The sequence below is a fragment of the Asparagus officinalis genome, chromosome 2 (genome assembly GCF_001876935.1).
Source record: "Asparagus officinalis chromosome 2, Aspof.V1, whole genome shotgun sequence".
In the NCBI taxonomy this organism is placed as follows: domain Eukaryota; kingdom Viridiplantae; phylum Streptophyta; class Magnoliopsida; order Asparagales; family Asparagaceae; genus Asparagus; species Asparagus officinalis.
In genome coordinates, this window is record NC_033795.1 from 220,789 (window position 1) to 241,102 (window position 20,314).

Sequence of the window (20,314 nt, forward strand, 5' to 3'; positions counted from 1 at the left end):
TCCAGGATGAGGACAGGCGCAACATAGGTTTGAGTTTAAGAAGAACCCAAACAACCTGTTCCTCATATAGGTTGGTTCAGAGCATCTCCAACGTGGTGGGCTAAGACTGACAAAATACAACCTTACTTCTAAATTAGGGTCAGGTCAGGATTGATCGACAAGGAAATAACTTCCAACAGAACCTGGAACTCAGGCCTATTCAAACTTGTTGAGCTCGACCAGTTCTTTGTGTTGTTTATCTTTATTTGTGACTTTGTTCTATGTATAGAACGTTTAAGTTTTTCTTCATCACTATAATCGACGATATAATCATGAATCGTTGACTTAAGGGCTTTATACTCAGCATTTACATATGCCAAATTAGTTATACAACATTCTTGTTATAAGTTATTTCTTGTATGAGTGATGCAGTGATGTCTCGTTTTAAGTTATATGATGTAGCCTCACCCACTATGTAACCTGGGTACTTTTATCATGATAGAGGCCGTACCCCACATGTCCTGCACCCGTACTCAAGAAACCATACTCTACATTTCTTGGACACTTCTTAGATATATGCTTGCATTCATTTAGACATATATGTAATTATACTATACATGTTCTAATATAAAACACTCATTATACACTACTCGCACTTCTTGGACATGTATCCTACATTTCACATCCACCTTTGAAACTCATTGGACAATGGTCGAGTTCGTTTCAAGCCATATTTAGTAAACAATGTTCTAAAAAGCCAATGCCTAGCTTGCCTGCCTAGGTCCAATGAGTCCTCAAAAGCGCCTAGGGGAGCATGGACCGCTTACACAGACTGCACCGCTTAGATCTAGGTTGTGATTTCCTAAGTTGTAGCCTCCACATCCTCTAACCTCATCCGTACTCCTCTAGCCTTCTCCACCGATTACAAACACCTCCTCCAACTACTCCGACCTTCAGCAAAACCTCCTCCACCAAAACTTAAAACAAAAAATCCTAGCCCATGCCTATGCACTGTTTGGCACCTAGCGGTGCCTAGCGCTATTGATTGTAATAAAAAAATAAAAAAATAAAATACTTAGGCTCTGCCTAGGCTCTAGGTGCTGGGTCTAATGCCTAAGCTGCCTAGCGCTTTCTGTAATCAGTTGAAAACTATGATTACAAAGGGTTGTTTGTGTATCTAGCTCAAAACTAAAATTATAGCTTATACATTTCAGCCATGTCCCTCTACCCTACCTTTTACAAATTTGTCGTGTCTCATACTCGTACCCGCACATGTACATGTATCCATGCAACTTAGCTCACCCAATTCAAATAAATCCTTTTTGCTCTACTTGAGAACGGAAGCTATTTAATAATTGAAGGCAGAGGTTAAAACATGCACATACCCACATCTCATCCCACCCACATGCGCACAAGCTCCCAGCACAAACACACACACACACAATACGTGTGCGCGGACATATTTATCTACCCCCACCCCCACCCACACACACACACGCACACACATATACACATATATACACATACACAAACATATGCATACATTCATATATCATTAAATACAAACGTAGCAAATTCAGAAAAAAAAATTCTTAGGGGGCGAACAACAAGTGTCTATTTATCTAAAAGCATGGTTTTAAATATCGGCCGATAATCCGATATTATCACCGAGTTATCGGATTTGGGAGCTTTCCGCTAAGATAAGTAGGATTTTTAATCAGTTATCGTTTTTTGAGATTTATCGGCGGCACTTATCGGCCGATAAGTAGACTCTAAATATCGGCTTTATCGACCGATAAGTAGGTTTTGGGAGCTTTTACTTTCTTTTGGATTTGTTCTTTGAATGTTTACAAATTATGAACTATTTGTTGCTTTTGGAACTTGGTTGATTGGTGATTAGCTTATGTTTTTTTATGGATATTGATAATGGCTCATAACTACTAAATATCAACTTAGTTAGTTTATGAATCTTATGATTAAACAATAATTATGCAGATGCGTAGATGGCTCTTCATTCTTGATGTTATCTTATTATTTGCTTGTTTATTATTCCATTTTGACTAACATTATATTTTTTTTTATTTGCTTGTTTATTATTCCATTTTGACTAACATTATATTTTTTCAAGCTTATGTTTGTTTATTATTTGCTAGTATATTACTCCGATAAATACTACATGTTTGTTTATTATTTGCTAGTATATTACTCCGATAAATACTACTTATCCCCGATATATCCCCAATTTCCACTATCCAATAAGGATTTTGACCATCCGATAAATCTTCGATAACCGACATTTAAAACCTTGTCTAAAAGTATAATTACAATATTGTCAAACTATGGTACCTAATGACTGATCGAATACACTTTATAAGTTTCATCGCATCATATTTTGCCTACAATGTAAGAGATAAATAAAATTCAGTATTTTTATTAATGACTTACTTCCACTAATAAGCTCTTCAAATATCATCTTGATCACTAGTATGATACTCTAAAATACTTGATCGAAGGCCCGGATATACCTTCAGATTTTTCAAGTTTTTACTTTGCTGCTTCGCTTTGTATTAGATTGTACAGTCTAAAGATTATTTAAATTTGGAGTAATTGATGGTTGGTCCGTTATTGACTTTCCCATCACTGAACAAAGTTAAGGTAATCAATATCAAACCATTATTCTAGTTAATAAGTACTTGATTTTTTACTTATTACCAATTCTCACAAAATTTTCTTTCTATAACGGCTAATTCTTATATGCACAAAATTTCAAAGTAAATAGAGAGCTAGAGAGAGAAAGAGAGAATTTGGTATTGGGTTTTGAGTTTTTAGCATTATATTTGGGTTATTGGATTTTGGACTATTTGGTTTTAGATATTTGGATTTCAAGTATGGTTGGTTTTGCGTCTTTATTGTTTGGGCCCATTTGAATTAACTATTGAAAATTTTAATGGGCTTTCAATACTCAGTGGGTCAGTGCAAATTGCTATTTGTTTGTTTAGTGGTTTTAGAGATAGTTGGGGTGCGAACTTCAAAATTCTTAGCGGGTAGATTGTAAAAGTTATATGGCTTTAAATGTAAATTGAAAATGTTCAGGGGTGCAACTGCACCCCTACACGGGTCTGTGGATCCGCCCCATAGAGAGAGAGAGAGAGAGAGAGAGATAATTTGACAAGCCACCGTAGTATAGCTCTTCATAGTTTCCCAGAAACAATCTAAAAGTGGATCACCCTAGATTTCATTTTTATTCACTTATATTCTCTAGTATGTTGATCACCCATAGTAGTGAACCACAACTTTGTTCAGTAGGTCGGCATGTGTTTCAACTAATTCTTTGAAATCTATAAGTTCCAACATATGGATGCACTTAGATGCACATAGACACATATGCACACAAATATAGAAAGGCTTTTCTCTTTTCAGGAAAAATTGAGATGCAATTTGTTCAACAACCTGAAGCACTTGAACATCTTGAAACCGGAAGGAAAAACAAATCAACATTTTTTATGCATACACCGAAGTAACACTTTATTTTTTAACATTAAGCTAGTGGTCAATTGATGATGAAGCAGATAGCTACAAGTAAATCTTGCTTACAGAAAAGTCAAGAAGTCTAAATTAGAGGTAAACAGAAACAAGTGCTATGTAAACATGATGATACCTATCTTATACTATTATAAAAGTGTTATATATCACTTGGCTTTATGGCACCATAAATTCCACCTGAAGATGATTAAATCACAATGAGTGTTATCCTTAAACCATACACCCACAAATGACAAACCTATTTACTTAATTACTTAATCCTAAATTAACACACCCTTTCTCCTTCCTAAATGTAAAATCTCTTTCATCATTCTCTTATAAATCTCAACTATCTTCATCTAACAATCAGTGCACATATCTATGAGAAGCATTGCCACATGTGGCTCACGGCACTTTTGACACCGAACACGATGTCACCCGCGCAACATCGCCGCCTTCCGCTTCCACGGCCGCAATGCCATCACCAACTTTGTCTCCCACTTCAAGTCAGAGATCCTAGACATGATCCTCAAGCACGCATACCACAATGAGCTCAAGCATAAGCCGCTACCGCTTATATGCTAGAAATGTAGCTTAATCTTTGTATTTATTTTGGAATATAGAATTGATCTTTGTCTTCTTTTTTCTACAAGTCGTTTTAAGTCTCGATCGCTAAGATTTGTCATGCAAATCCATATTTCATATATTTTATTGAATTGTAGAAAAGGTTCTTCAACTTTAGCAGAAACATTTAAGTTTACGAAGAAAAGCTCTATTTATTCTTATATTACTTGCAACCACTACTATCTATTGTGATTCAACTCATGAAAACTCATTGCGCAGCTTTGCCAAAGTAAAAGCCAATGAATAACTAAATCCAGAACCCGATAAAAGAAGTGCTTTTGAAATCTGAACATACATCTATTTGCTTCTCTTGATCCATTGTTCCTACTTTAAGTTTGCAATTTAAAATTGTGGTCTCATTGTGGGGTTGCAACATACAAAGAAGGGTAAAAGAGAAATCCAGCACAAATTTCAATTTTAGCACAAAAGAAAAAAAAAAGCTCGAGCATCAGCTTCACTAGCAGGCTATTTTTTTTCACATGTTAAGATAAGGAATAACTATTGGATTATTAGCATATGAAGTCAAGAGCCATTGATACATTAAAATCCATATTTAAATTTTGAGGAAATTGGTAAAAAAAGCGAAGAATAGAGAATTGCATTCAATAAACATTGTACTTTCTTAAATTTTATTGTATTTTTTCAAATGATCATCATATATAGAATACAATTCCTATTTATCGAATGTATACGCATCAAATTCTCTTAGTGACAAAAACCTCATATGTACTATTTCTCAATAATATATTATGCTGACGATGACTATCCACTCAATAACAACTTTATGTAGTATTATTGGTAATATATATTTAATTTCTAACTTATTATATTAGCAACGAAATGGTGGTAAATATTGATTCAATATAATATGTTAATATATAGTTCTACTCTATCTTAAGATTTCTAAAATATATTCAATAAATTAAATGGGTTAGTTACAGAATATGGGTTAGTAAATATGTGAATTCGACACAATAATTTTTATACTTTACTATATGATGATGATAATTACTAAATATATAAAATTATATGATAATTTTTTTATCTTATTAAATATGATTTGATTACTATAATAAAGGTTATATTAGTTAATTGCACTCGATTGTACTTAGGAAAAATTAATATTTAATAAAATTTGCTTTCAAGACTGAACTTTTATACAGTCAGAGTAAGTAAATTAAACATGAAAACAGATACACATGCAACGCGCGTGCACCATAGTAGTCTAATTAAAAGATTTATGACCATTAGCTGCATCACTGGCCACAAGAATGACAAAAGGAAAACATAAGAAGTCATGCCTAAAAGGAAGAACATAAACGCAAAAGGTAAATTTAGACATAAGTAACTTATCATGTAGAATATTGCTTACTTTCCAAAAATTTCATAAATCATCCTAATAAATGTGTAACCACGGTGACTAAATTTCAATAAAATAATTCTGTGAGCTAGGAAATTTAAACTAAAACTAGATTACCAAGCTGCACGGTACACGCAAGCAAGCATAGAGTTAGTGGAAAAGTGATTAAGCAGTGTGTGTGAGAACAGAAGGAGAGGCAGAGATTGAGGTTGAAGGGAACAGACCGGTGGCCTTATCAATCCAAGGGGAGATAAGGAGGGTAGGAACGCGAACCCCAAGCCTATCAAACTTGAAATAGTAGGGAGCAGAGCCGATTATGCCATCGGGGTTGGGCACCCCTCTCACCGGGGTGGGCACATGGTCATAGAACCCGCCGTGCTCATCGTAGGTAATGAGCAGCGCAGTCTCATTCCACTGAGGGCTGGCCCGCAGCGTCTCATAAATCTCCTTGACAAACCTCTGACCTCGAGCTACGTCGTGGGACGGGTGGTCGTCATTGGCGGGGTCGAGATCCAGGTCAAAGTACTTCTGCTCGATGACAGCGTAGTTGGGCAGTTTCCCGGAGCTGGCGTGGCGCTTGAAGGTGAGCTTGTAGTTGTGGAAGTTAACTACGTTCTTGAGCTTGCGAAGGCTCTTGAAGAAGAGGACGGCGGGGACATTCTGGTAGTAGACGCCGAAGCTGAGGCCGTTCTCCTCGAGAGAATCAAAGATGGTCTTTTGGGGGAAGCCGTGGATGAGGTCCCTGCGGACGTTGCTGGAGGCGCCGTGGGGAGGTAGCGGAAGTGGAAGCGTAGAAGCGGTTGGGCTGGGTCGAGGCGGGAGCGGAGGCGAACGGCGAACGGTGCGTAAGAGCGGCGAACTCGTCGGCGGAGGGCGGCGTAAGACGGGACGGCGATCGGGCGGCGAAGCCGCTCAATGGACGGTCTGGGCCATGCGAGCGGCCATGCTGCTCAAGGCGCTGCTGGGCGAAGCCGTTCAGTGGGGCGGGATCCACATAGAGGAGGAGGAGGAGGGGGCCCTTGTTCCGTCGCTGTCGGCGGCGGGGCGCAGTGGGGCGTGCCGAATATCTGCTGCGGCGATGCCTGGATGGAGTGGCCTGGGTTCGGAATCGAGCGAAAGGAGCGGCATGGCGTCGGAGACGGAATACTTTGGGGAGGAAGGGTCGGCGGCGGAGAGGTGGTTGAACTCAACGAACCGGTGAGGCCGTCGATGTCAGGCGCGGTTGGATTTGGTGCTTGAGCCAGCGCCAGCATGTGATCGAAGGAGCGGGTTCTCCATCACGAACCACCAACGGGTTTTGATGGGCGCGCCTTGAATGCTCGTGGCTTGTGCTTCTTCTTCCTCCAGGGAATTCGAAGTCGAGACATGTTGGAGCGAGGGCAAGGTAGGTACAAGAAGAAGAGGGAGAAGAGGACGAAGACACCGGCCGGCGGTGACGCCTGGATGAGAGCCGTCCATCATCCCCCCACCACCAAATCCCCAACCGCCGAGGTGCGTTCTGGTGCGCCTGCGGTTTTCCCTTTCCGATCTCCAAGAAGTAGAGAGAGAGAGAGAGAGATCGATTCTGGCCGCTCGGTGCGGTTGCGGTGCGTAAAAAGATGAATAAGTTGGAAGGAGAAGACAGTATTGAGAGGGAGTGGGGCCCAATTTATTATCCCCACGCTTTGCTTAACTATTTTTAATTCTTTAATCTTTACTAAAGCATTTGGTTTTGTATTGTTTATTTATTTATTCCTACCTTTTTCCTTTCCAGCAACTCTTCTTTATTCTCTCTTTGGATCCTCCTCTCTGTTAAAAAAAAAATTTCAGAAACCACTATTTTTTAATAGCGACCGTTAATTAATAAGTGAGTGGTTGAGATTATATTTAAATTTAATACTCACCATAACTCACTCCTATTTGCACTTAAAGAAAAAAATTTAATTATCAAATGTTAATCAATAATAACTATGATAAAGTAGTAATCTCTTCACTATTTTTTTTTGATATTAAGGAGAATTTAAATCCTTTTTTGTTAGTTTACAGATTAAACATACTAAAACTTATTTCTTTCTTACAAAAACGAGGAACTTCATAAACAACATCTTGTGAATTGAATTTAGTCTTCAAGCTACTCAAGCCAATATATTATCAATTAGATAGTCGATGATATCCTAACATTTTTGGATAGATAATTTTTGACTACTACAGTTAGTGTTAGTGTGATGCAGTCAGAATCAGGTCCGGATTTGCTACATTCATAATCGTAGAGAAAGCCGGCCGTTGAGGTCCGGATTTGCTACATTCATAATTGTAGAGAAAGCCGGGCATTAACTATGTGGATTAACGCAATTGGTGTACCCCACCCCAGTAGGCCCCCACAATTAAATATTTTTTTAATATAATTTAAATAATTAATATCATTCATGTGGTTCACTAAAATGTAAAGACTTTGTTGGTGAATTGTATTACGATGGGATATTTATGTTTAGTTGGGTGGACAAAAGAGCGCCCACGCGAGTGAAATCAGAAATGTTGTTTCCCCAGAGCAGAGGGCTATTCGTTCATTAATTAATTAGGCTAAAAACTCCGTCCCTCTCACGAGAAGACTGACCGATGCTTGTGACCAATGTTTTGTATTCATTCACCTTCGTTGTTACTGATGCGTGTGTGTGGACTTTTGCGTGTGTAAATGAACACAGCATCGTGGCACTCCCAGTTACCAAATGGACTCGGTCTCTCTTGCCAACTGCCAACCGCCCAAGTCTATTTTCTCCTCTCCTCTGGTTTCCTGCGGAGGCAGGTGAGTCCGTATTTTACCTTTTGCGTGAACGTTATCTATTAGCATTGCGTAAGGCGTGGTAGTTTGATTATTGATTAGATGTTCAGATTACTTTGTTTAACTGTGAAATTATCTTGCAAATATTTCATTACTAACATGTGAACTATTATGTCACAGATTAACAAAGTGCCAAGCAAGGAGTAGGATTATTTCACCATAATTGTACATGATTATTCGATCACCATGATCGTGACGGCAAATGGATCTTATATAACTTTACAATCATGGTAATAACAAGATTTTGTCAATATTTTGTCTCTTCCGTGTTTGGCAAGCAGACAACAATGACATGGCCATGTACAAATTAAATTAAGTTTCCATAGTTAACAACTAATCTGATTTTGATGTTTGCACAAATAGGAGCGTATGCTGAGTCGCCAAAGGATAAACTGGAATTAAATTACGAATCCATCCCCACGCGTGATGTATGAACAACTAAATCTCGTATGGAAAGCAGCCAACTAGTGAGCAATTGATGCCGGCCAAAATACCATAGAAATAAACTACACCGCTTCTGATTAATCCCACACGGCAACAGCAGTGTAACATATGTGTATGTAGAGAAAGAAGGAAAAAAATTAGCCGTTGTAGTATATTGAAACCACTGGACGATGTTATACTAGCCTTTAATAGCACACACCAAGAAATCATTTTATATACAGAAAGATAAATTACAAGAATAATATCAGCAACCCGCAAAATTGAAGTTTCGTTAGCTTTCATAACACCCACCAAGGGGGAAATGAACAATGGACAATGCCAGCATATCCTTTTCAGTTACTTCAGTGGCCATTCTCATCCAAGGAAGTGCTTTCATCTTAGAAAGCAAAAGAACGGAAAGCCATGAGGATTTTTTTTTTTTTTTTTTTTTTTTTTTTTATTGTTTTTTTTTTTTTTTTTTTTTTTTTTTTGAATGTGTGGTTTCTGCCTGTTAAAGAACGAAGGAACAAAAAGTCTGCATCATTAGTGATGTAGGAGGGGGAACTGTAGTGTCCATACCACAACCAAGACAACCGGAGGTCAGTCTCCATCTTCAGAGTCCGTATGTGGGTTGAGTCATCAGTTAGCACGAAACACTTAAGAAGAGCACAGTTTAGATTAACCAACTCATGGAGTAAAACTAGAGCCTAGTCTTTTGTCTCCAGTATTGTTTTCTTTGTTTATTTGGAGAAGATAGAGGCGGTCACCTATCTATTACAATGAGTGGAAACTTGGGGATGCTTTCCTCTTTTCTATACTCTGCAGCACTAAGTTTTTGCTTGTTTTCACTGCACTGTGTACACACATGCCAAACTTGAGCAGAGTTACAGACCCCAAACGGACGATGGTTCCAAGAATTGGTAGGGGTAAAAGTTACATCTGTTAGGAATTTACGTCGAAACCCTTAAACAGCAGAAACACGGTATAGAAAAAATACATCAAAATTTAACGAGGTTCGGCAACTGCCTACATCTTCGGGAGCCACATAGTAAATTTCTTATTAATCAAACAAGAAGTTACAAACTTAGAGCAGATCTCAAACGTGATATCTCTCAATAAATGCTATTTATCACTGTAGCTACAGTAATAAAATCCCCTTCTAAAATACCAATTCCCTCTCTCTTAAATTTTTCTCTTTTATTTAATTCTCTTCCTCAAAATCTCGTGAGCTGAATGAGAAAAAGAGAGAGATCGCGAGAAAGAAGAGAGTCGCCGCCAGAAGGGAAAACGCGAGAGAGAGCAAGGGAGAGTGAAGCAACAGCAGGGGATAGGGTTTTGGGTTCCCTTTTATAGGGGAACCCAAACGCCAGGCCACACCAGAGCTCGACTTCGCCTGCGGGCGAGAGTGCTCGAGCTCGCCTGTGCGATTCTCGCCTACATCGACCTCGCCTGCAAAGAGCCGCTCGACCCCGCCTGATTTTGACCATGAGATCCGCCTGCATCTGGACTTCGCCTGCTCGCAAGCTCGCCTGCTGCAACTTTGAGCTCGCCTAACCTCGTCGAGCTCGTCTGCAGCTCTCATCTGCCCCAACCTCGCCTGAAGGTCCCGACGAGCTCGCCTGCTCTTCGACTTCGCCTGCATCAAGGTTTGGATCCACACCCAAACTAACAACATCAACACTTCTTAGCAGCAGAAAAGAGAAGACTGCAGTGCTGAATACTATGGTCGATTGAGAACGCAAATATAACCACAGAGACTCCTAAATCAGTGGCGGGAAAAGGAACAAACTGCTTCTAATAAGGGAAACATATAAAACCACTTTTTTTTTAATTCAGAGGTTTACCTGAGATGAGCTGCAATCATTGACTACGTCAGATGCAAGGTAAGTGTCCTCAACCTATCCCTTAACCACCTCGTGGAAATACTGAAGCACTCATTGAAACAGGAACCGGCGCCAAACCAGGAACCAGTATTGTATCTCCCTTATTGCTGGAAAGCTTCTTCTCGTTATCCAAGCTCAGTGGAATCTTCTCATCTGCCATTTCATTTTGAGCGCCAATGAAAGCCCTATTAGACTCGTGGCTCGCAGGGCTACAGTTGATACATCCTTTCCTTTAGCTAACATTGTGACTAAACAAAGTGCCCATCTTATTCATAAATGAAATGTATGTTGATTTAAATTTCTGAAAGCATTTGGAAATGGTTTGCCTGGAGCAAGATAACCAACAGATTCTTTTATCCTGAATGAGATAAGTTGATCTTCAGAACAATCACCTATAACTTCAGGAAGAGACCTTGACAGACCAAAGTCTCCCACACGAGCAATCATATCATTGTCAAGGAGAACATTGCTGGGTTTGAGATAGCAATGAACAATACATCTGTAGCAGTGATGATGTAAGTACTCCAAGGTCGAGGCTACATCCATGGCAATGTTTAGCCTCTCCGCAAATGTCAATCTCTTCATTTGGGGGCATCTATCTGCTTCAACTGGATGGAGCCAAGTGTCCAGATTGCCATTAGGCATATATTCATACACCATCGCCTTGAAGTACTTACAATCTTTTGATTAAGAAAGCGTCCTTCAATGGATCAAAGTGAAGCTTAGCCAGAGAAATGGTTATGAGAGAGATCAAGTTCCTGAACGCCAGATAATGTACTCAAGGACAAAGGGATTGTTCCTTCAAACAAATTCCCACCTAACATTAGGCTTTCTAAACCAATACATTTGCTGAGTACAACTAGTATTTTCCCTGATAACTTGTTTTTTGACAAGTCTAGTTTCCCGAGGCTTTGCAAGTTTTGAACTTCATCAGGTCAAGAACCAATTAGATAAGTCCGGGAGAAGTTGAGAGAAATTGGCAAAGAGGATATTCTCATAATACCAGCAGGTATTGCACCATTTAGCCTGTTGTTGGAAAGACCTAATTGCTGTAAATTCTCGCAGCTGCTAAGGCTAGGAGGTATAGCTCCACTGAAATCATTACTCAGCAAGATTTAGAATTTCAATTGTGTCAAATTGCCAAGAGATGATGGAATTTGCCCAAAGAAATAATTTTGATACAGAAACAACTCCTGCAGCAAGTGAAGCCTTCATAACCCCATCGGGACCCAACCAGTGAAGAAGTTATCCTCCAAATTTAGTAATGATAAATTGACATATCGCTCAATCCCTGCAGGAAATCTCCCAGCCAGCTGATTTGAGCCTAGAGAGAGGATATTGAGCTGTAAAGAAAGATTGGCTATGGAATCTGGCAACAGACCATGGAATCTATTGCTATTAATAGCAAACACCTTGAGGCTAGTACAATTAGTTAAAGACGTGATAAAAGTCAGACCATCATTTTCTCCGGTGTGAAGTAGGTTATCACCAAAATTTAATCTTACCATGTTTTGAAGAGAACCAAAAGTAATAGGCACAGGCCTACTAAGCTCATTACTAGCAAAATCAAGTATTTTCGGTCCAGAAGCATTGGACAATGATGCAGAAATTGGGCCAGTAAAATGATTTAAACCCCCAGCAAATTGTTTAAGCTGAGGAAAAGTATTACCTACTTCTCCAGGGAGGCTTCCCTCGAGTTGGTTTTGAGAAAACAATAAATAACTGAGAGATGAAATGTTGAGGAGTTCAGAAGGAATGGTACCAGTTATATGATTTCCACAGAAATTTAACCCCTGTAAGCTTGGAATTCGACCGACTTCACCAGGAAAGCTACCTTCTAGACCATTCAAAGCAATTGAGCGAGTAACTAGATATGAAGGGTTCCCGGGAGAAGGTGGGATGATGCCACCAAGATTGTTGGAGTAAAGATCCAGCAGTTGAAGCTTTGAGAGAAACTAGGCTCAGATGGAATAGTACCTATGAACTCATTAAAACAGATATTAAGGAAATTAAGGTCCTTGCAATTGCTCAGACTGATTGGAATTTCTCCAATATTATAGTTGTCATGCAAATCAATATGCTGCGGATAAACCAAACGGCCAATGTTCTGAGGGAGTGGCCCTTGCAACATGTTGTGTGATAGATCCAATTCAATCAAAGCTGTAAGGTTTGTTATGTGAGCAGAGATGAAGCCTGACAGAGGGAGCTGGGATTCAGAACCTTGACTCTTTGACGCTGATGATCACATGCAACACCATTCCAATCACAGAAGTAGATGGTGCTGTTCCAAGATCTTAATCCTCCTATAGGATCTTTATTGATCCCATTTTTGAAGTAACCTAGAGCCAGACGGTCCATCTCATTTCCTGATATGGTAGTTGTAGCCTCCGTCATCACAAAGTACATGCACAAGCACGACATGACAAAGGCGACAAAGGCAGGGGATTGGTAGACACTCAATGGACGTGTCATGGCGATTCCGGTATTGCCTGCTAGGCTGCTATACATAAGCTAAACAACTAATATCTATCCAGAACCTATCACTCTCCGTCTTTGGCTTATGCACACCCAGTCAATGACAAGCTAAGAGAATGAGAGGTACATAATGCATTGAATATGGATGAGGCCGGGAAAATTCAAGAATTTCAATGCGAATAAGGGAGTTGGAGAAAGACATGCCAATTAATGAGATGGAGACACTAAGATGGGATGGGGAATGGAGGTAATAAATGAGACGACCTTGAGAGTTTGGCATTAGTTTGGATTTCAGTACAATGTGATTGTGAATGATGAACAACTTAGTAGTTCATAGGTTCACCACAAGGTGCCTCAGCCACAGTCAGAAAATGTAATATCAGTGCACCATTAGAAGCTACTTTCTAAACCCAACAGAAACCAAATAACTAAATAAATAATGTTAAAATGCACACACCCACATTATTTCAAGCATGGGGATCTAATCAAGTGGAATTGCATAGTACGTCGATATTGCTTGACAAAGACTATTGCTTGACAAAGACTATATTTAATCTTAACTTTCAAGTACTAAAAGGTAGATCCCTGGAGTTATACTTGGAAAATTTTAGGAATAAAAGAAATCAATCAGTAGAAAAGCTCATCATTGAACTCTGGCTTATTCCAAATAATAATCAAAAGAATCATGACTAGATAGTAAACAAATTTAGCCAGACAAACCTATTATTAAAGTTGAAAACTGTTCTGTTCTCGATTCATAATTAATATCTAATCAACTAGATAGAGAAAACAAATGAGTATTGAGTAGAGCGGTTGGGTGAATTGCTCTGTTTATCATACCATGTTTCATTACCTCTATCTCAATAAAATTTTTTTGCCATTATAGTTTCAACCAATAAATTAGGGCTAGCTAATTCTTGTTGTTATTAATTATTTCAGATCTCGGTATAACCCCATAACTGACAGTATGAGGAGGGTAAATATTAGATCAAATATAAGATTAAGCAAGGGATTGAAACTCCAGTTTGATCTTTAGTTTAAGAATAATGCAATTTTCCAAAGAAAATCTTATCATACTTTCTCTATGTAGATGTTTTCCGGTCAATGAGAATTTAAAAGGCACATTAGCCGCAGAAGCTTAAATTCCATAACCAATAAGGGACCCTAGGGTGGACTTTCTGGAGCTATTGGAGTCCCTTTAGGTACAGTCTGCTTTAGATAGGAATTCTGGTAGTAATAATAATAATAATAAGACACCCGTTGCAAGAATTTGGACAGTTATTTCATGGAGCTTCTATATTTTCAGTATTGTTCTATAGCCAACCTCATTTCCATGGGAACAACATGGATTGTAATGATGAATGTGGTACTATAAGAAATAAATTATATTAAAAAAAATTTATGGTCCTTCAGATTTCTCCATAAAATACTTAGACTGCAAGCCAAGAAATATCATATACCATCATACAAAATGATACTTCTGAAGAAACGGAGAAGAGGCTATGTGTTCTCCCTACATTTTACAATCCTATGAACATTAGCATGGAATTCCAAAACTATTACTCTTCTCAAAGCAAGAAGTATATACCCTAAATGAAGCTGTAGTAAACAAAACTACTACTAAGGTTTACAGACATATGGGTGTTGATCCATCTTGCTCCCATCAACCAATCATTTGTCTGTTGTCACCTAGCGTATGGGTAAAGCGCTAAAGGGGGCAATGGACACCAAGAATTACAATTGGACACCGAAAAATATACGACTTTATGTTGAGACAACACATGTACAAACTAGCAGTAAGGAAGTGATAGTTTAGGAGTATACTGGTAATGAAAAACTGAAGCCAACCCACGAGTACTGGTTGACGCATGAAAGGAATTAAAAATAGAAAGATAAGAGCATCCACAAAAGAAAGCAAGCCTAAAGAAACCGAGTAAAGTAGTGCATGGTATTACAATTAATAACAGCAACAAAAATAACAGTTGATCTGAAGAGAGTAGCAGGTAGCTAGTGACAGACAGACAGAGAGTCTGAATGAAATGATTCACAAAACACTTGGATTACATAATGACGCGTAGGAGTTTAAGAGGCAGATCAAACATTTGAATACCCAGAGCAGAAAGCAGCAGAAGCAGGAGGCTAAGAGAAGAGGGATTCATCAATGTCGATCTTGACAATCTCCCCGTCGTCAAACTTGTCCTTCTTTGGAGGGGAGGGAGGCATAGGAGCCCTTGGAGGACCTCTTCCTCTCTTCTTGTTACGGGGCCGGCACTAATTAACACCAAGAAGATGAAGAAGAAATAAATAGTATATACACACACACACACACAAGGGAATGCATGACAAGAAAAGAAATAAAATTAAAAAAAAAAAACTAAAATGAAAAGGGGGGTTGCCTACGTTTCCAAAGGAATGCCTGAAGCGCTTGCCCTTAGCGGTCTTCTTATCACCTCTGCCACAGTACACTGCTCGTTGTTGTGCTTTGTTTGTTAATATTCAAATAAACCCACCAACACAAGAGTAAAACACTTGTAACAGTTAAAAGTTGGGAATTTTTTAAGAAACCTGGGATTAACTTCTCAGTCGATCCTATCATTAGTTGTATGGGGTGGCTGGGTGGGTGGGGGGCAAAAAAAATAAAGTAATGTGGTTTAGTAATCGTTACCTCCTAAAGAGGAGGAGGGAAGGGCGTCCTGTAGAGAGGCAACGGAGAGGGAGGTGGCAGCGAGGGAGAGGGAGGATTCGTCCGCTGATACGGATTGAGTTCGAGAGAAGGAGAGCCGAGAGAAATGTGCAGGCGTTGAAGAAGAAGAAGAAGACGAAGCTGCGAGCGAAATAGCTCCTCCTACCGCTCCGATTGCGAGCAGAGCCATGACCGATGATCAACTCAAAAACACGGAGCGAGGTGGGGAGAGGCCGAGCGGAGATAGAGAGGGGATAAGACCCGGAAAAGGATGGGGGATAAAATAAGCCCCGGCTCCAACCTGGGCCTATCCCAGGCTCAGCCTTCCATCTAGGGCGGGCCTAGCCCAATAAGCTATCACCGGGAACAGAGCGATGAGTTATTTTGTTTGGACAAATTTTCAAAACCAACCTATTTACAAATTTAATCACAGAAAACAACCCACTTCAGATTTAATTGCAAAAACCGACCTGGTTTCAGCCTTGGCGCTGAAACCAGGTCGGTTTTTGTGAAAAAACTTTCGAAACTTCACGGGAGTTGAACTCCCGTGAAGTTTCCCAGTACAAAAAAAAAAATTTGAACTACGAAACTTCACGGGAGTTCAACTCCCGTGAAGTTTCGAAAGTTTTTTCACAAAAACCGACCTGGTTTCAGCGCCAAGGCTGAAACCAGGTCGGTTTTTGCAATTAAATCTGAAGTGGGTTGTTTTCTGTGATTAAATTTGTAAATAGGTTGGTTTTGAAAATTTGTCCTTAAGGACAATTGTAGTCCTTTTCCATGCTTTATTGCTTAAAAACTTTTGACTTTTAAATCTGTTCCTCTTGTCTACATTAGCACTTAATTTATTGATTTCAGCTCCAGTGCTGAAACCAGGTCGGTTTTTGCAATTAAATCTGAAATAGGTTGTTTTCTGCTATTAAATTTGTAAATAGGTTGGTTTTGAAAATTTGTCCTATTTTGTTTTACTCAAAGGGGCCCAAACAATCATATGGGAGCCCAAATTAAATTCATCGAGCGGTGAAAGCAACTTCGGCAAAATTTTCAGAGTGAGCCCTTCCTCCATCTTTTCCGTTAAAAACATTCTCATCATCGATGCTCTTCCCTTCACCATCCTCCGTCTTCTTTTTTCCTTTCGGATCGAAACCCCAATTCGTCATCACCTATCCAATCCGCCGCGGCCTCTCTTTCGCGCTTTCCTCATCGTGCAATCAAAACAATAAACTGTAGCACTTCACCCTTCGCTCTTCCTCTGGGCTATCTCCTCTCCTCGTCCCGCCGCCGCCCGCGCCGGCCGCGCATCCTCGCGGCAGCACCATCTTTTCGCTTCCACTATCTGTTCTTCTTCACTACACTTCTTCTCAAGGTTTCGCGGTTGCCGTCTCGATCTGCTCCAGCGGCCACCGCCACCCACTTCATCAGCTCCTCCTTTGTTTGCTAATTAAGCTCGGTGATATACACCACCTCATCGTCTCCAGTGTTGAGTTCTGGTGCACAGCTTCATCATGGCTCGTGTCAGCACCTATACTACTTCATCAGTCATGGGCATCAGGTGATAACAAACAACATAGTTGAACTCTTTTGCTGCCCCAACATCTAAATTTGACCACAGTTTAGTGTCGAGTATCTGTTCTACTGCATGCTATGGAACTCCGGTCATGCGTGCAGACGCCAAAAGCCTATCAGTTTTGATTTACTCCCTCCAACCATGCTATTGTTCCTCTCGATGTTAGTACTTTGTAGCTAGTTGTTTGAGTTTACAAAGCTCTTCCACCGATTCAAACTCTATCAGGTACACAACTTTGACATGCTGCAAATGCGCGCTTATCTTTGCCAGATATTCAGTTTTTAATCATGATATATGCTTATCACTGTACTATGGGAAAAGATAAGTGTTTCCATGGATCCATCTATCTTAATGAAGACAGCGTAACCATTCGAAACGTGTAATCGTGTTAGAAGTGCCGTTTCAAACATGTCTTTAGGATGCTAAGAAGGTGATCTGTGTGACCATAGCGTGCTTTAGCAGGATCTTGCTGACTTTACAATGAGGTTTGAATAATACATTACTAGAAAGCAGTTGGTGTGATGAACATTGCAGTTACTTCTTTTTATCGATGGGAATAGATTTCATGAAAAACTTAGCTTAAACCAAGTTATCAAGAAAAGTAAAATGCAATCATTTAGCCAAGTCCAGTATTTTAAAAGCAAAAGGCAAGGTCAAGGTGATGAGGTCCTGTGTTGCTTGAGGTGAAAGGCGATTGGCTGAGTGAATCATGGCGATAAATATTTTAAATATTCATAAACATTACAAACAATAGGTATTTCCCCCCTAGAAACCACCTAAAAATGGGATAATTATACAAAAACCACATTTCATTTTCAATTTATACGCCAACCACCTTTAAAGTAGTCTGTTGTTGCAATAATCAATCACCTCCTGGTCAATTTTTTGTCAAAAACACCAAAAATAAGCTTAGAAATTTCAAGTTTAAGGTACATGAATTGTACCCTAACAAGACCCAAACACTAAAAAAATAATCCACGTCCCTAAATGTGAGTTTTTTAAGGGTAGTCTTAGGGTTTTAGTGAAAAATATGACTTGAAGGTGGTTGATTGCAAAAAAAAAAAATCCACTTCAAAGGTGGTTTATGTGTAAATTGAAAATGAAAGGTAGTTTCCATATAACTAATGTATTTTTAAGGTGGTTTATGCAAAAAAACCCTAAATAATATGCAAATATCAGTAAATTGCAACAAGACAAATTAATCATAGCCAAAATTTTAAAGTCACAAATCTAACAAGTCATAAACCATCTAAATTGAGTAGTAAGTAACAAATATTGAATATTGATATTAACTAGTAACTGCTAACACAAATAATTAAGTAACAAACTTTAAGATTCAACTTATGGCATGTCCTCAAAATAATATAGGTATTTTACAACGGAAAATAGCAAAAATCAACTAGGGAAGAAGGATCATAAAATTCAATAACAAAAAAAAAATCACTTTATCGGACATCTTTCACACCATCAAAACTTTGAAACAGAGAAACACCTCACCCATTGCACCACATGCCTTAGGCGAGTGCCTGGGGCGTCAAGGCGAGGACAGGCGTCAAGGCGAGGACATGGGGCGTCAAGGCGAGGACATGGGGCACCAAAAGGCGCTCGCCTTAATAACCTTCATTGCCTGGCAATACACAAGGTGATAAGTTACAAGATTGCCTCGCATGAGCGCCTAAAGCGCTAAGACGTATCACCTTTAAAACAGTAGCCAAGTTATATAATTATTGTTTAATGAAGTAGAAAATAGGTTGTGATATGAAGTGAACAAGACTCGGCTTGAAAAGCTTTAGGTTTTGTGATTCCTTGTCTTCACCTTTTCATTAAACTGAAGTCCTCTTACTATTCTTGTTTTGGTTTAGAGCACTCACAAATTACTCATTCTATAAAGATGATTTGATGTTTTTATCTAATATAATATTGTTTCATATGCCTATATGTTATTAAGGGTCAAGAGTTATGCATCACCTGAATGCATTTTTTTATCAAGCCGTGAAACGTTGGAAGCACACACATGTTACAGATGCTGTATGATTACATGCACCATGTTACAAGAAACTAGGGCATGGGTAGGGCAGAATATGACATAAATTATTTATGAACACAATCATATATGGATGTAAGCTCATACATATGCAGATATGACATATATGGTTACACAGATAAATCCAATACTAAAATTTTAGGTTACTTATACGTTGTGGATACATCAATAAAATTATACTCTGTATGCTTAAATTTTTTTTATTATTAAGAACCTGGAGAAATCATATAACTGGAATGCATTTTCAAACCAATTACACTTGTGAAGCCTATGGGTGTGTTTGGGAACTAAGAAGCTAACCTAGTTTTTTGTTAAATCCAATTACACGTAGGCTTGATTAGGCTAAAATAGTTTCTATGTTGACTAGTTTTGAGTTGAACCTAGTTTGGTTTTATTTCTAGCTAAACTAGTTTCTATGTGCACATGGCCTTTCTTCTCCTTCTCACTAGATTTTTTAGGGCCCAACCTATGGGGTTCTATTTCAGACCAGGAGGCATGGTTTATTTCTGGCGCAGTTAGTAGGCAAAAATGGTTTTGTCAACCTTTATCATTTGCCAAACTAGGGCTAAACACTTTGGCCAAAATTGTTTGATCTACAACCAGTTTTAGCCATTTGCCAAACAGGCCCCATCATTCAATATTCAAATTATTGACTTGTTAATGTGTTTTCCCCATCTATTATACGTGTTTGATACATCTAGAACATGCTGCAACTTTTAAGCTACATCAAAATGGATAGCGACTCATATCCATCAAGTATCAGGACACTGCTCAACAGATACATATTCGATAGGAGTACATCTCCTCCTTTGAAGTGCCAATGCTACACAATTCTCAGGTGAATGGACTATGGATATGCAATGTTCTTTGCTATAATTATTTTGACTTAGTTCTTCTTCAAATTCTGAATTAAGATGTTTCAAGACCTTTCCAACAATC

At 39.0% G+C, this 20,314-nt stretch overlaps 2 protein-coding genes across 3 annotated transcripts in view; both read right to left on the minus strand.

Annotated features, from left to right (window-relative positions):
• LOC109829525 (non-specific phospholipase C1-like) overlaps positions 1-6,762 on the minus strand; it is an 8,550-nt gene extending 1,788 nt beyond the window's left edge. Inside the window, 4 exon segments of the mRNA XM_020396615.1 lie at positions 5,710-6,253; positions 6,255-6,567; positions 6,612-6,673; positions 6,676-6,762. Coding sequence (XP_020252204.1) covers positions 5,710-6,253; positions 6,255-6,567; positions 6,612-6,673; positions 6,676-6,738 — 982 coding nt within the window. The 5' untranslated portion in view covers positions 6,739-6,762.
• Positions 15,012-16,042, minus strand: LOC109829758 (30S ribosomal protein S31, chloroplastic). 2 transcript variants are annotated; one of them, XM_020396788.1, is made up of 3 exons: positions 15,750-16,042; positions 15,485-15,564; positions 15,012-15,355 (listed from the first exon to the last, which is right to left on the minus strand). In XM_020396788.1, the coding sequence occupies exons 1-3, from the start codon at positions 15,955-15,957 to the stop codon at positions 15,224-15,226; spliced, it is 420 nt and encodes a 139-aa protein (XP_020252377.1). In that variant the 5' UTR covers positions 15,958-16,042; the 3' UTR covers positions 15,012-15,223. The 2 variants fall into 2 exon arrangements, with proteins under 2 accessions (XP_020252377.1, XP_020252378.1); XM_020396789.1 differs by having other exon boundaries at positions 15,485-15,549; positions 15,750-16,036.